This window comes from Fundulus heteroclitus, chromosome 20, assembly GCF_011125445.2.
Source record: "Fundulus heteroclitus isolate FHET01 chromosome 20, MU-UCD_Fhet_4.1, whole genome shotgun sequence".
In the NCBI taxonomy this organism is placed as follows: domain Eukaryota; kingdom Metazoa; phylum Chordata; class Actinopteri; order Cyprinodontiformes; family Fundulidae; genus Fundulus; species Fundulus heteroclitus.
In genome coordinates, this window is record NC_046380.1 from 2,820,152 (window position 1) to 2,836,215 (window position 16,064).

General features: G+C 44.3%; 2 protein-coding genes across 2 annotated transcripts in view; both read right to left on the reverse strand.

The window, feature by feature from the left end:
• LOC118567219 (nuclear factor 7, brain-like) overlaps positions 1-16,064 on the reverse strand; it is a gene marked incomplete in the record, with an annotated part of 854,268 nt that overhangs the window by 225,387 nt on the left and 612,817 nt on the right.
• Positions 1-16,064, reverse strand: part of stab1 (stabilin 1) — a 100,921-nt gene that overhangs the window by 50,955 nt on the left and 33,902 nt on the right. Inside the window, exons 24-34 of the mRNA XM_036151762.1 lie at positions 13,521-13,614; positions 13,201-13,359; positions 12,306-12,401; positions 10,362-10,457; positions 9,798-9,845; positions 7,522-7,655; positions 4,196-4,307; positions 3,284-3,361; positions 1,126-1,227; positions 949-1,053; positions 698-832 (exon numbers count right to left, since the gene is read on the reverse strand). Of these exons, the coding sequence (XP_036007655.1) occupies positions 698-832; positions 949-1,053; positions 1,126-1,227; positions 3,284-3,361; positions 4,196-4,307; positions 7,522-7,655; positions 9,798-9,845; positions 10,362-10,457; positions 12,306-12,401; positions 13,201-13,359; positions 13,521-13,614 (1,159 nt within the window). The remainder of the gene's footprint in view (positions 1-697; positions 833-948; positions 1,054-1,125; positions 1,228-3,283; positions 3,362-4,195; positions 4,308-7,521; positions 7,656-9,797; positions 9,846-10,361; positions 10,458-12,305; positions 12,402-13,200; positions 13,360-13,520; positions 13,615-16,064) is intronic.

Here is a 16,064-nt window from a genome sequence, read left to right on the forward strand (position 1 = left end):
TCTGTGTCTCTGCTCTATCTTCTCTAACATAGAAAGTACTCCTGGGTCAATGTGAGCTTCTGTGCTTTCTGTGTCTCTGCTCTGTCTTCTCTAACATAGAAAGTACTCCTGGGTCAATGTGAGCTTCTGAGCTTTCTGTGTCTCTGCTCTGTCTTCTCTAAGCCCCAGTGGGTGGAGGCAGATGAGCGTTCACACTGAGCCTGGTTCTGGTTCTGCTGGAGGTTCTCCTCCCTGTTAAAGGGGAGTTTTCCTCTCCACTGTCGCTTCATGCATGCTCAGTATGAGGGATTGCTGCAAAGCCATCAACAATGCAGACGACTGTCCACTGTGGCTCTACGCTCTTTCAGGAGGAGTGAATGCTGCTTGGAGAGACTTGATGCAACCTGCTGGGTTTCCTTAGAGAGGAAACTTTCTCACCAACCTGGAGGATCTGATGGAGTCTGACTTTGGAAAGAACCTTGAAATGACGTGATGTGAATTGGAGCAATATAAATAAAACTGAATTGAATTCATTCTTAAAACTAATCTCCCATCAGTTTAACAAACGCTTTGCCTTCACTGAGTCTATCTTCTGATATTCTACGCCAGAGGAAAACCCGGATCCGTCTCTGGACTGAAGGGACCCACCAGGTAAAACCCGAGCCTCCCTCACACCGGGCCGAGGGGAGCATGAGGGCAGCAGCCATGTTGCTGGTACCTGGTTGATGTCGGTCAGGTGGAACTGGACCTGGTAGTCTGGGCCCAGCAGGGTGCTCTTCAACAGGCCGTCGTGCAGCCGGTCAGGAAACAGCAGCTCTTTGGGAATCACGTGGTACTGAAACACATCCAGGTCCTGGAGAGGAGAAACCAGGAGGAGCAGCTCACAGGTAGAGGTTCACATGTTTGACTACTGATCCGTTTGTCGTACGGTTTTGGGACATTTCTATGGATTTATAATCACGAACCCACCAGAACCGACGAGTTTGTCCTGCTGAGGTGGTTCCTGACAGCCTCGTCAGTCGGCAACAGGAGAGTAAAGTCCAGTTGGCCGAGATGCCCGGACAGGTTGTACGTCTGTGAGTTACACAAGAACATCAACACCTGGGGAACAGGTCGGGTCCAAAGACTCCCAGGAGCGCACCTTACCAGAGCGTAGCGCCTGAAGAGAGTGAAGCTGGAGGAGGAGTTCAGGAAGGCCATCACAGAGGGCGGTTCAGGAGGAAGGGCGGAGCGGGGGGGCGTCAGAACCTGACGGCACAGCCAGGCGCAGCGGCAACATCAGCTCAGGTCAGCGACATTAAAGGCTTCCCTCCCTTTCAGCTCCCAAAAGGATTTATACCCCAAGTAATGCGACTGTCTGGGGCAAATGTTTTAGTTTATGTCTTGGACTCTATGCTTTGTGTTTGCGACTCATTTCTTAAAAAACTTGAATTCTAGATTCTCGTTTTCTGGGACTTGTGCTTCAGATCCTTTAAATTTAGCTGCACACAGAGTTTCACTTTTCCAACAGCATCCAGTCTGCTGCTCCTGTGACAGAGAGACTGGACTGTCCAAATAGAACATTTCTAGCAGATGGGTATTTGGGTGATCATTATTTTTATTCAAGAATAGGACTTTTTTCACAGGTTACGGTTTAACGACAGCCTTGGAAAACACTCCCACCAGGCGCTGAGGATGCTGGTGAACACAGGAATCACTGCTATCAGTGGAGTTAATTAATGACTATTCCAGACTAATTTATCAGTTATTATTAAACCCTCCACACCAGGTAGTCTCTTCTCTTCTCACTAAAACTAAAAGCCAAAACAAAACAGACTGAAGTTTCATTCATTGAAAGCCTGAGAGCAGTCAGGTCCACCATAGCAGCTCTAATATAATAATGTGTGTATATATATATATATATATATATATATATATATATATATATATATATATATATATATTAGGGCTGGGCAAGTTAACGCATTAATTTCGCGTTAATTCATTAGACTATTAACGGCGATATTTATTTTATCGCGCATTAACGCATGTTGCTCACATGCTGACTGCAGCGCGCTGTCACGGCAGCGCTCTGGTTCCCCTCTCGTACATGGCTCAGCGGCGCCAGCCAATCAGCACGCAGGCTCAGCCTGGCCCGCGCACTCAGCTCTCACACAAACTTAACACACAAACAGCTGAGAGATACCGCAGCAGCGGAAAAACATGAACAGGGGAAGTAGCACCGTTTGGCTTTATTTTAATACCGTAAATGAAATCAAGCTGTATGTTTTGTAAAAAGCCGGTTAATTTCAGTGAAAAAACAACAAATTTATCTAAGCACGTGAAAAAACATGAAAGCGTCAAGCCACAGAAACGGAGAGAGGAGACGAAACTTCTCTCATTGCCCCGACAGACCCACAGACTGATGTCTCTGACTGAGGCGTTTCAGTCCTCCATGGAACATCCAGGTAGATCAGTGTTCATCTTCAGCAGCAGTTCATGTTAACTTTCAAAGTAGATATTATCTATCATATGTTACTGGAGCCCACACATAACATGTAATTAAGACCATGAAAGAACCCAGTACATATATTAAAAAGTGTTATTTAAGATAAGATAACATTAGCTAATCCTTTTTTTATCCGACAACGGGGAAATTTATAGGATTAAAGCAACAGGCAGGTGCACACAACACAGACAAAATTACATAAGGATTGAAATATATAAGAGGTGGATTAGCGAAAAAACACTTAACATAACATTATTGTTATTATTATTGTTATTATTATTATTTAATTGTAATAATAAAATAAAAACCACAAAACCCAATAGGTCAACAGTTTCATGATACATAGAGCTTAGGGACTGGCTAATATACAGCAGGTCAAAAAAGGCCATATTTTGGCTGCAGTGCTTGCTGTTCTCTTATGAAGAAAAGATCAACTAGTGCACTAAATTCAATAGATGGGTTGAAAATATCCAGTATAAAATAAGATAAGTTCTACAAATGTTACAACACTTTTGTTCATATGGCAGCAGAACATTAAAATAAAAGTGCTCTTTACACTACTTTTGAATTCATTCTTGGAGTTTGTAAATACAATGCGATTAATCATGATTAATCGGTCAAATTATGCGATTAATCACGATTAAAGATTTTAATCGTTGCCCAGCCCTAATATATATATATTATTATTACCATAGCAGCTCTAATAGAACCAGTCAGTCAGCTGGGACGTGACTAAACAGGCTAAACAGTCGTCTTTGTATTAGAGTCAGCTTTCTCAGTCTAAGGTTGGACTCATGCAGGCGGTGGGATTCCTACCCGGTTTATGACGTGGATGTAGCCGTTGGTGGCGGGCAGGTTGCGAGTGATGATGGAGGCGTTTCCAATCTGGAGAATCTGGACCAGAGAACAAAACGAAAACATGTTTCCCCGTTTGTTTGGTTCCTAACTGAGAGATAATCTAACTAATAAAGACGTCATCTGATTATTTACAATCACTGCAATGCCGTCTTCTAAAAATCCAACACCTTCATATCTTCAGAGGTCTCATTAACCACTTAGTGTGTGAATAGGAAGGAAAGGAGGAAGGAAGGAAGGAAGGAAGGAATAAAGAAAGGAAGAAAAGAAGAAAGGATGGAAGAAAGGAAGGTTGGATGGATGGAAGGAAGAAAAAGAAAGATGGAAAAAAAGAAGGATAAAAGGAGGGAAGGGTGGAAAGAAGGATGAAAGGAAGACAGAGAGTAAGGATGGAAGGAAGGATGAAAAAGAGGGTGAAGGATGGAAGGAGGCAAAGGTGGAAGAGAAGAATGAAAGAAGAAAGGAAGGATGGAAAAAAGAAGGAAGGGTGAATGGATGGAATAATTGCTTGAAGGAAGGAAGGAAGGAAGGAAGGAAGGAAGGAAGGAAGGAAGGAAGGAAGGAAGGAAGGAAGGAAGGAAGGAAGGAAGGAAGGAAAAGAGAAGGAAAAGAGAAGGAAAGATGGAAATAGGGAAGGTGGAAGGATGGAAGGATAGGGGGAGGGAAAGGCGGGAAGATGAAGGAAGGAAGGAAGGAAGGAAGGAAGGAAGGAAGGAAGGAAGGAAGGAAGGAAGGAAGGAAGGAAGGAAGGAAGGAAGGAAGGAAGGAAGGAATCTTCGTGCTCCATTTTTCCAGGTGAAGCTCTCAGGTGAGCTGCTGCTCAGGTGTTTCCTGTCCAGGTCTAAAAACGATGACTCAGCGTTCCCGTCTTACCCTACTGACGTTCCTGACCTCCCACTGGGTGTCGGGGAGCAGAGTGGGCACCCTGCGTCCCACCAGACGGTACAGGTCCTCCACGCTGTAAACCCCCGGTAGGATGTGGGCCCTGAAAGCAGGAAGACCCGACAGGGCGGAGAGATGAGAGCCGGTTCTACCAGAGCAGAACCTGAACCACCGACCAGAAAACTAAAGTTACAGCGCTGGAAAACTTTTACAAACTAACATTGTTTCTGTCAAACCCTGGAGGAAGACAATTTGTCCTGCGTTATGCAACGTGACTCTGACCAGAAAGACTGGAGCTGAGCTCACAGGAAGAAAGATGAGTTCACTTTTCCATCACACACAATTTTAAGACCTGCTCAGATTTTCCAAGAAGTAAAAAAGTGATTGTTGTTGTTTTAAAATGTTTGTGTTTCACAAAGTCTTGAAGTTGCTGCTGTAAGGTGGGAGCAGTTCATGACAGAAGCGTGAGAAGCTGGAGACCTGCAACACGACAGTGAGGGACGTCACAGATCTTAAAGACGTGTTTTTTTTTACCAACAGACGGGTTCTTATGGACGTCTGGACCTGCTGCTGGACCTCAGGCTGCCGGGTTCATCGGACTAACCCAGCTCCTCTTACTGTGGCGGAAACCCTCATGAAGACGACGGCTTACAGGAGCAAACACACCAGTAGGTGGCGCTAACAGAAGGTAATCAGAGAATCTGGACGGGTGATATTTCTGCTCGAACGAGAGATGTAGTTTAGACTAAGTTAGGTTATAGCCAAACGTGAAGATGAAGTTGGCGGTAGTCAGGCCTGCAGAGAGGCTGGAACATTTAGTAGTGTTTGTTTGTTGGGCTGTAATAACTCAAAAGGTTTCGGTCTAAAAATGTTGGTATTTTGTATAGGGCTTGACGATAATTCAGTAACAATACAAATGGATGATGATAATACAATAACGATATGTATCACTCGAAAGACGTATATTGATGATAGAAAAAAAGGGTTAATAAAAAGTTCAATGTAACAACAGTTTCCTTCCTTTTAGTTTCTAGCCAATCATGTAGGTTAATATTACGTTGTTACATCCTCCCAACCAATCATAACGCAGACCCAGGAACCAAGCTCCGCCTCTTCAGAGTTCAGAGAGTGCATGTTCTTTTCTCTTATTTAAAAAACTTGCAGTTTTGGTAAAGCGTTGGTAGAATAAAGGGTTGAGTTTGAATTCAGTGTTTTCAGAATCAGACATACTTTAATAATCCCAGAGGGAAATTACTTTTGCTACATGCCCCAGATATACACACATTTTTATATACCGTATATACTTACAACATTCCACACAAGGTAATATAAATATATACTTATATACATGTACAGTATATATATATATATATACATATACATATATATATATATATATATATATATATATATATATATATATATATATATATATATATATATATATATATATATATATATAGCCCTGCGACAGACTGGCGACCTGTCCAGGGTGTACCCCGCCTCTCGCCCGGTGAACGCTGGAGATAGGCACCAGCAACCCCATGAGGGATTAAGCGGATCAGAAAATGGATGGATGGATGGATGTGTAATATATATATATATATATATATATATATATATATATATATATATATATATATATATATATATAAAGTGCAAAGAATGAATAAATGTCAGTTACAGAGGGGGGGTGTCAGAATAACTGAGGGAGGCGTTGTAAAGATTGATGGCCACAGGCAGGAATGATTTCCTGTGGCGCTCTGTGGTGCATCTGGGTGAGAGGAGCCTTCTGCTGAAGGAGCTCCACTGCTGGGTCAGTGTGTCATGGAGAGGGTGAGAGACATTGTCTAAGATGGACTGGAGCCTGGACAGCATCCTCCTCTCTGCCACGGACGTCAGAGTGTCCAGCTCCTCCCCCACAACATCACCGGCCCTCCTGATCACTTTGTTTAGTCTGTTGTTGTCAGCAACCCACAGCCCGCTGCCCCAGCATGTGACAGCAAAGAAGATCGTGCTGGCAACAACAGACTCATAAAACATCCTCAGCATCGCCCCACAGATGTTAAAGGACCTCAGCCTCCTCAGGAAAAAGAGTCGGCTTTGGCCCTTTTTGTAGACCGCCTCAGTGTTTCTAGTCCAGTCCAGCTTATTGTTAAAGTACACTCCCAGGTACTTATACTCCTCCACAGTGTCAACAGGGACCCTATGGATGGAAACAGGGGTCACAGGTGTTTTTGTCCTCCTCAGATCCACTATTAGCTCCTTAATTGTGGTAACGGCAGTGTCCCAGTATGAATCGAAATTTAAATCTTGCGCTCCAAGCAAACAGGCCCGTACACACGCACTAGAAATCAGAAAGAGGGAAGGCGGGATTTAAGGCAGTACAACCAATGAAAGTGGAGTTTAAAAAAAAAGCACAGAGCACAGTCACGTGTGCTGCCGATTTAAAGGGGCAGGCAGTCGGACAGCGGCAGCAGCCGCGGAGCTGCGAGAGGAGAAGAAGGGCAGAGTGAGGCACGTTATGTGGATCATGTTATAGATCTAAATTATTATTATTTTGGACATGGACATGCACACACACACTGACAAAAGGGCACTTTGGGCATCAAGGGGCAAAGGGGCAGGTGCTCAAGCCCCCCCCCCCCCCCCCTTGCACGTTCCTGTTCAGCTGTAAGGACCCAGATCGAGACAGAACCTGTTACTGGGCTGCCTGTAGAGCTAACAACAGCTAGCGCTAGCTTACAGCTCTGTTGGTTGTGCTGTGATTGTACAGTTTACAACTTCACTGTTGTATGTCAGCTTTATGTCGCTGTGAAACATCCGTGTCGTACAGTTAGCTTAGCATGTAGCACCGTTACGGTCACGTTCTAATTTAGGCGTAATTGTAACAACTTTCATCGAAATAGGTCGTTACGCTAAAATGCGCTGAATGAAACCAGCTGGCTGGGGCTGCTAATTTACTCCATTCATCCTCGCAGTTATTTTCCATGTTATTCAGCCGGTTGTGGATGCAGTTGTGCAATTTAATAAGTTGTTTTACCAGATTAAATGTCAGTTTTAGTCTTGGATTGGGTGAAACTGGTGCGATTTATATTCCACGGCGACTTACAGTCATAAAAATACTGTAGTTTTGGTTCCCTTTTTGCGACGCACAATATAACCTCAGGGGACACGGTGGTAGGCCAAATCCAGATCCACAAAACTAATCTAGACCAGAGAAGCAAACTCCCATGAACCAGTGTGAGAGTAAAGATCTAGAACAGTGAATGTATTAAAAAACAGCCGTCAGAATGATGAGGATTCGTATTCCTGACCTCAGCCAGTGAGGCAGGCGGTGCCGGCTGGTCCAGAACGACTTCTCATCTTTGCTCATGTTCCACATAGCTTCTCGGGAAGGAGCCAAGACGGTGACGTTCCCGCTCAGATCCTCCAAAGAGTCTCTGGACTTCTAAAATAAAGCATAAAAGGTCTGTCTTTAATTCAAAGTTCCTCATTTTTATTTCCATAAAAAGCTCTGTACAATTAGACACTTTTATTTGTTTACTTTGTTTTAACATGTCAATTTGAAATGGAAAGAAAACTGTCACCAGTATCACTCAGGAGGTGGAAGAGCTCATACTAGAGTCACATAGGTATTTTGGTACTGATGTTTTTTTAAATGGTTTGGTTTTTCTCAGTTTTTAAATCCTGTTGAAATAAGTGAGGAGATTCTTCAAACTTCCTGATCTCAGTTATTTATTTTTTTAAACTACTCTACTTCCACATCCAAAGTTTAGACTGGTCACAAGGCTTTTGCTTATTACAGCATGAGTCGTGTTGTTAATATCTTTTACAGTTTAAATATAAAACGCTGTTGAAAAATGTTGCTTTTTGGGCTCAGATGCAGGTTTTTCCCGCCTAAACTGGTCACATGACCTCACCTGGCTGGGCCTCTTTGTTCAATAAATCCTAAAAGTCTGCAAACAAATTCCTAATTTTCCTAAACCGCTGACTGCACATTAATAATTTATACATCAAAACGTAGGTATGAATGTTGACTTTAAAGTTATGCCCGTGTCTTTTCTCTCAGAACCATGATGTTGTCAGATCCGCTCAGACCGCTGCTGGCCCAGAAACACATGGAACCGAGCTTTCAGTAACGGTAAAGCTCAGAGTTCTTAATCAGACATAAAAACCCCAGCCTTAATATTCACGCGGGGCCGACTACACGCATTCATTTGGTCATAGGCTCTTAATTTATGGCTACTTAGAATGACGCTGCCGTTGGTTCCAACCAGTCATAAATAAGCATCCGTGTGACACAGCAACCATTTTTTAAACAGTTTTCAGCCACTTTATTGGGTACACCTCTTCAACACAATCAGCAAATAATTTGGGCATCTGGATATGCTGAAGACGACTCGCTGCAGTTTAAAGAGAGCCTCAGGATGGAGGAGAAAGGCTTGGACGGAGCAGGGTTGTTGGTCCCAGACAGTCGGGTCAGAGTACCTCATAAACTGCTCATCCACAGAGCTTCAGGTATGTGGATGTAAAGGTTAACCTGGAGGCGTGATACTTTATTGTTGTTGATCACATCGTCTCTTTATTTTATTTATTTAAACCTTTATTCTACCAAGGAAGATCCAATTGAGAATAAAAACCTTCTATTCAAGTAGGTCCAGGCCAAGACGGACGGCAGCCGTACAATTAAGTTGAATAGTTACACACAAAAACCCATAAGAGTCGGAAAAAACATGAAAACCTGTCCATTTGTCAAAATTAGGCTCTCAAATCTCTTATGATCATAGTGGACCTATCTCCAGCAGGATAATCCTCCACCTCCGTCGTCTCCTGCTTATCTGAGGTCAGGACGCTGGGTCAGCAGGTCCAGGTGTGAATCCCAGACATCTCTCTCCCTCATTCTGGGGCATCCCGAGGTGTTCCCAGGCCAGGCAGGAGGTTTAGTCCCTCCAGCAAGTTCTGAGTCTTACCCTGGGTCTCCTCCCAGAGGGACGAGCCCGGAAACCCCCCAAAGGGAGGCGCCCAGGGGGCAAAAGCCTCCAGAGTCACCCAAATATGGGATCCTACCCAGTACTAACAAGGTTTACCCAACAAAGAGACCGTGAAGTGTGTGTAATTAAAACAAAAAGCATCTCTGGGCGTTTCAGAGATTCAGATTTGTGTCTTTTTTAAAAGCTGTTATAACTTATTTTTTTGTTTAGTTTTGTAAAACATTAAAGATTAATCCTCATATAATCCTGGTAGTTATATAAAAACAGATATCTGAAGCTACAGATAAAAACGAAGAGATTTTCCTTTATGTGAAGAATTTACAACTGAGCGAGCTTGGTACTGTTTGGATCGGGCAGAACTACAGAATCCATTATTCTAGATTCCAGAAAACATTTACAGCTACTCTTTGACCTCTGACCCCAGACGTGTTGCTACCAGGTTTTCTCCAGACTTCAGCACAACGAGTTAGATGTAAGCTTCGTTAATTAGAAACCAAACGGGTCCATTTCCAAACCAGACAGGAGAATTAACGGCTGATGAGAAGCTGCAGCAGAACCCGGACCACCAACACATTGAAGACAATCTGAATGTTGCCCACCTGAATCAGGTAGTAGAAGTTGGAGTGCCTGTTGTCCAAGTCCAGCTCCTGTAAAGACCCAGAAACAGTTATTAAGGTTCGGGACAGACTCAGTTAATAAACCTGAACATGAGCCTGAAACTAAAACACGCCGTTTTATGCCGATACAGACAAACAGAACAGGAAACCTGACCCGGCTCACTGCGGGTGTACTGAGTGGCCTGGTGCCGATCTGGGACCGTGTTTACTCAGTCTGTAGACGCCTGGACCTGAACTTTGTCTCACCTGCATCTGTTTAGCTGTTTACAGTTATAAAAAAATACAGCAGGGATTGTAAGACCTTTAATGACTGCACCGTCTCCTGGCCTGTGGTGAAAATGTCAGCAGGACGAATATGAAATATGCAGCACAGGCATGAAAAGGGGAATTTGTTGTAAAATATTGAAGCTGGCTGAAAGGATAAAAACCTCATAAAAATAATTATATTTGGGGTTTTTGCCGTTAATTTATTCTGTCCACGTATCTGATACTGTTTTTCTGGTATATTGCTGCTGTGAAGGAAGTCAGCAATGGCCGGACACTTACATCCATTAACGACCCGTAGCACAGGTTCCCGTCGCCAGCGTAGCCGTCCGCACAGGTGCAGGTGTGAACGCCGTCATCCTTCAGCTTACACACGGCCTGACAGACAACAACATACTGAGACCGTAATCTGCTGAAGCAGGAAACGAGTGAGAAATTATGGAAGCAATTCCTAAATATGCAGACGGCTGCAGATCTAAAGCTGCTTCTTTCTCAGACCGTCTCCACCCCCAAAAAACTTTACAGTATTCTCATCCACGTTTGTCTACAACTCAATTTAATTGTAAAATACTTCATTAATCCCAAAGGTAAATTAGACCTTGTGACTAATTTAATGCGCGTGTCTTTAGGGAGTTGCTGAAGACGCTGACGGCTGCAGACCGGAGGGATCTCCTCGGTCTTACAGCGGTTCTGATGGAGCATCTGACTGAAGACTCTGTTGTTGTGCAACAGTGATGAGGAGGAGGCTCAGGGTTGACTGCAATGTTCTGCATTTTATGAAGACTCCTTATTTGCACACTCATCTCCAGAAGGTCTAGAAAGGTCTACATAACAGAACCGGCCGGCTATATTAGGTCGTTGAGCTTCTTTGACTCAGACGACCCCAACAGATGCTGGCAGCAGAGATCTCTCTCTCCATATCAGACATACAGAAGATCTGCATCTTGCTGCAAACCCTGAAGGACCTAAGCTTCCTCAGGAAGTCCAGTCTGCTCAGTATCTTCTTGTAGACGCCGCCACAGGTGCATCTCTAGTCCAGTTTGTTATCTAGATGAACACAGAGGTATTTCTACTCCTCCACCACCTCCACTTCTTCTCCCAGGATAGTAATAGTGTTGCTACTGTTTTGTTTCTTCTAATATCTACAACCATCCCCTTCGTTTTATCTTCATTCAGAATGAGATGATTATTTCCACGTCGTACCACAAAGCGCTCCACCAGCTCCCTGGACTCAGCTTCCTGTCCGTCTCTGATGTTTCTGCAGATGACAGGAGTCTGTCTGGTACTTTGGACATTCACTCATTCACACCCTGATGGTGGTGAGCTACATTGTAGCCACAGCTGCCGTGGGGCAGACTGACTGAGGCGAGGCTGCACACAGAACCTCATGTTTGAGCTAAATCTCACTGCAGAAAATGTAAATAATTTAATGGCAATAAAATTGGAACTCTGAAAGATGTCCATGTCTCTCAGCTCTTCCTTAGCAGAAACTCCTACTCTGAAATAAAACATATTATACATCTCCTAAAAAAATCCAAGAGTTTTGTCTTGAGTTTTCATGTAATCGGGTTAAATCAGTTTTATCTAAACTAAGTGATCTAACAGAAATGATTGCTGTAACTTGATTCTTTTAGTAAGCCATGTAGCTTGTTATAATCTCAGGTTTTGGACAGGCGTAATGTAGCTTCAGTGAGTGATGTTGCTCACAGAGGTGGAGTGAATGTTCAGACACGTGAAAAATTAGGAGGAACATTGGTGGTGAGAGTACAGTCCCCTGTGACGCTCCTGTGGAGGTTCTGACAAAGTAAATATGGCTGACTGGGTTAAATATTCTGGAAAAATACAAAAGAAAGATCCTCAGAGTGCTGCCTAACTTTCCAGATGACGGTGGGTTTGTTGAAGCAGGTCTATGACGGCATCTTCAACTCCCCGACAATAAGCAAACTGCTGGGCTCCTTGTTTGCCCGCTCAGGTGGGCCAACAGGAGTCTTTTTTTAATATTTTAACCCAAACATTTCAGTTTACGTCATAATAAATTTTCCAACAAGGTATCAGGAGGTTTCAGCCAATCCTGAATGTTTTCCGATCTGTAAACAACTCCTTAGTCCCGACACTCTGAGAAAACTGTGATTTTTGTCACATGTGGAACAAAAGCAATACATGGGGGAAACTCCTGCAGCTCCTCCAGTGCCTTCCTGACCAGGTTAGCCGTGTGTGTGTGTGTACCAGTTCATGGCAGCCTCCATTGTTTTTCTGGCAGGGGTTGATGAGGTCGCACACCTTCCCGTCTCCCATGTAGCCAGATTTACAGACGCACTCGCTCTGCAGAGACCAGAAGTTTCCTTAAAATGATCAGGATGACTTTAGAGCTACAGCGACGTACAGGAGAATGACAGTGAGAAGCAGAAATAGAATATTTTAAGCTTTTCTGTAGGTAAAGCTGGATGTTACGGCTCATACACGATGATTGTGGTAAATTTGAGCATTAAACATGTGAGACATTTCCTGTTTTAAACATCTGAATGTTTCAATCAAAATAATCTGATCTGAATTTAAGTGAGAGAAACATGCAGTTAACAGATGGGGGTAAACTGTAAGTTAATATCTCTGTTATTACAGTTAAAATGCATTGAGGGATGAAATCTGACCTTTTTCTGTTTATTTCCAGTAAATTACCATAAATCATATGTGGGATTATTATTACTCAGGCTTTAATGTTTGGTAATACATGAATACTAAAGGTCTCACTGCATTCATTCATGTTATGCTGGAGATTGCACTTTATACATATAATTAAAAGAAATATTATTGAGTATAAATCTTTAACATTTTATGTTGTGGCACCAATAAATGGGACGTTTTTTTGGCACTGATGGACTTTATGGACAGTAATAAGGCAGGAAACAGAGCAATGGAGAAGGTCAGGAGGTTTATAGTAATAAGAAACAAATCGGCTTATTTTGAAAGGCATGTTAACAGTAAATAGAAAATAGTAAATATAATTAATGGAATGAATTAAATTTGACCAAAGATGCCAGGAGTTCAGCTAAATGCTCAGATCTGCATTTTAAATCTGTTAAACCGTCATTTCAGCTGTTTGAGCAGAACCAGAAACCAGAACCTGTCCCGGTCCGATGTGGTTGCAGTCGGCGTTGGGGCTGCAGCCTCCTCGGCCTTCCAGCTGACAGTTGTTCATCTCCACGCAGACTTTCCCGTCACCGGTCCATCCCTCGGCGCACACACACGACACGTTACCTGGACCCAGGTAGACGCACTCCGCCTGCAGACCCAGAGTTACCGACGTGCTCAGGATGCAGCATAAAGCAAATTAACACAGACTGAGAGTGGAAACCATTGGTTGGTAGTAACTCCTTATGGTTTCACTGAGATCCTCGCTGGAGGATGTCTGGAGACAGTCTAGCAGTAAAAGGTCGGCCTTACGTTGGCGTCACAGCCGCCGCGGTTGCTCTTCAGGCAGAGGTTGATGGGAGAACAGGAGTGGCCGTCGCCTTCATATCCGTCCCGGCACAAACACCTGATGAAGTGAGGAGAAACACCTTAATGCAGGTTATTCTACGGAGCTGGTGAGGAACAGGTGAGCAGCCTAAATCCTGACTGGGAATACGCTCAGACGATCATTTCTGCACGTCAGACAAGCTTCAGGTTGTTGAGGACAATCTCTGCTGAGTGGGAGTTACTCGTTAGCTGCTATATTCAGGTTTCTGTCGGAGACCCCAGTTTATCTCTGATCCACAGAGAAGAGGGTTCTGCTCAGGAAACTCCTTACACAGGACACACAGCAGATTATCTGCAGTTAGAGAGAAAAACCCTCCAGGGAGTCACACAGCCAATCGTCTGAAGGGCTAACCGAGAGCGATGTTTGGGTAACTTCCCGTTTCCATTCCACAAACCACAGACTCGGTACCGGGCTAAGCCGCATGTGTAAAACCTCGACTATGGCTCTGATTTACCTCATTTCAAAACGCTTGGGGAAAATTCCCAGCTGTCCGGGTCGTGGCACCAGCAGACGGGCTGAAACTGGAGGCAATCGGACCTCGGATCAGTTTTTCTGAAGACGTTTCCGCACCTTTCCAGGAGCCTTTCCAGGAGCCTTTCCACCTTTCCATTTCAAAACTACTCGGCGTTAACATACAGAGCAGAACGGGAGCTTCATGGGATGTCTCTCGTCTTCCGGCTGGTTGATCTGGATGTAGGTCTATGCATGCAGCTGTTTCCTTTTCAGCTGAGTTTATAAGCTCTGCATGGAGCTGCTGCTAGAAATGCTCGAGCTGCTTGATTTCTCTTGCTAGATGCTTAACAAAGCCAATCTGGTGCCCTTCAACATTACAGCAGTTTTTTTCACTCTACAAACAGAGTTTATAAACCAGACTGGTCATAAATCAGGTGAATAAAGATAAATCCTGGGAATATGTGAGGATTAAATGTGTCTCGCTGAGTTTTGATGCTCAACAGAAACCCAGGAAGATGTAGCTCCCTGCTTCTCTCGTGGCTTTTAGTTTGCATAATTTAAGCACTAAACAGTTTTATTGTCACGATTTACATTTCTGTTTAGATTCTGTCAGTTTGGGTTTTGTTTTGGTTCTGTTTTTGCACTTTGCTTTAGTTACTCAGTTCATCTGCTCAGTTCACCAGTCAGTTATCAGCCATTGCCCTATCAGTTTATTTGTCACTCCCCTGTGTAGTGCCATCACACCATGGCTAAATTGTGTTAAAATTTTAACATGTACGATGGGAATCAAAATGCATTTTAAGCAAAGAACTTCCTCACTGCCACAAAGGAGAATTCTGCCTAGGACAGCCCCTCTCTCAGCAAGATGCCTGCTGTGGACCACTCCCCACAGATAAAAGGTGAGAGCACCTCAGAACTCGCTCTCTGCAGCTCTCTCACACTCCTCACCAGACCCTCAGATGACCACTGCTCTCCTGGGCTCCCGAGGAGAGGAGGGGGTAGCCAGCCACCCGCTCTCCTTCCCCTGAACCACGAGGGCTCACGGGCCCAAAGGAACAGGAACCAGCACCTGGGAGAGATCCCTCTTCGCCTGGGGATAACTGGGAAAATCAGAGTTAAGTCTGCTGTCTTAACCTCAGCGTCAGGAGCAGGAGGGAAGGATCCTGCCTGCCAAAAACAGCTTTGTTTTATTTCTCCTCAGCCGTTACAGGAAGCAAACCCCAGACGGAGCTGGAAAGCCGACAACCATGCCTGTTTCCGCATGCTGATGAGAACCTGCTTAAATCGGGACTGCAACCGGTCGGGGCTGTCTGCAGGGCATCGGGCCTCCGATTCCAACCACATGTTACTGCTGTTAAGCCATTAGCTGCTGCTGAACGAGCATCGTTCCCCTTTTACTGCCTTCCTTGGATGACCAAAGTGGACCGACTCACATGAAGGGAAAAGTTTAAATGGTTAATTTGGGAAATGTTTGTAAACTGTTTGCACACGGTGTCTTTGAACAAAGTGCTAACGGAGGTAGCTCACGATAACCTTCCGTTTCATCGTATTGCTAATATCATTCAAGTGTGTTTTTATGGTTATAACAAAGGTTATCTCCACAAGGGTTTCATACATTGATGGGACATTAATGTTTACGTTATCCAGCCCACTCATTATGACTAAAATAAAACCGAAACACGACGTCCCGAGTCGAGGTCAGCAGCACACCACCCCCGCTGTAAACAGTGTTGGTACTGCACTGCAGTGCTTCCCCCTTCTGAGACGCCGGATAGTGGACCAGAATCACTTCGAAGCCGTACGGAAGTCTTTCTCCATGGCCTCTCTGAACTCTTCCCACGCCCGAGTTTTTGCCTCAGCGACCAGCCGAGCCGCCTGCTGCTTCGACCGCCGGTAGACATCAGCTGCTTTCGGAGTCCCACATGCCAAAAAAGCCCGGTAGGACTCCTTCTTCAGCTTGACGGCTTCCCTCACCGCTGGTGTCCAACAGCGGGTTCGAGGGTTGCCGCCGCGAC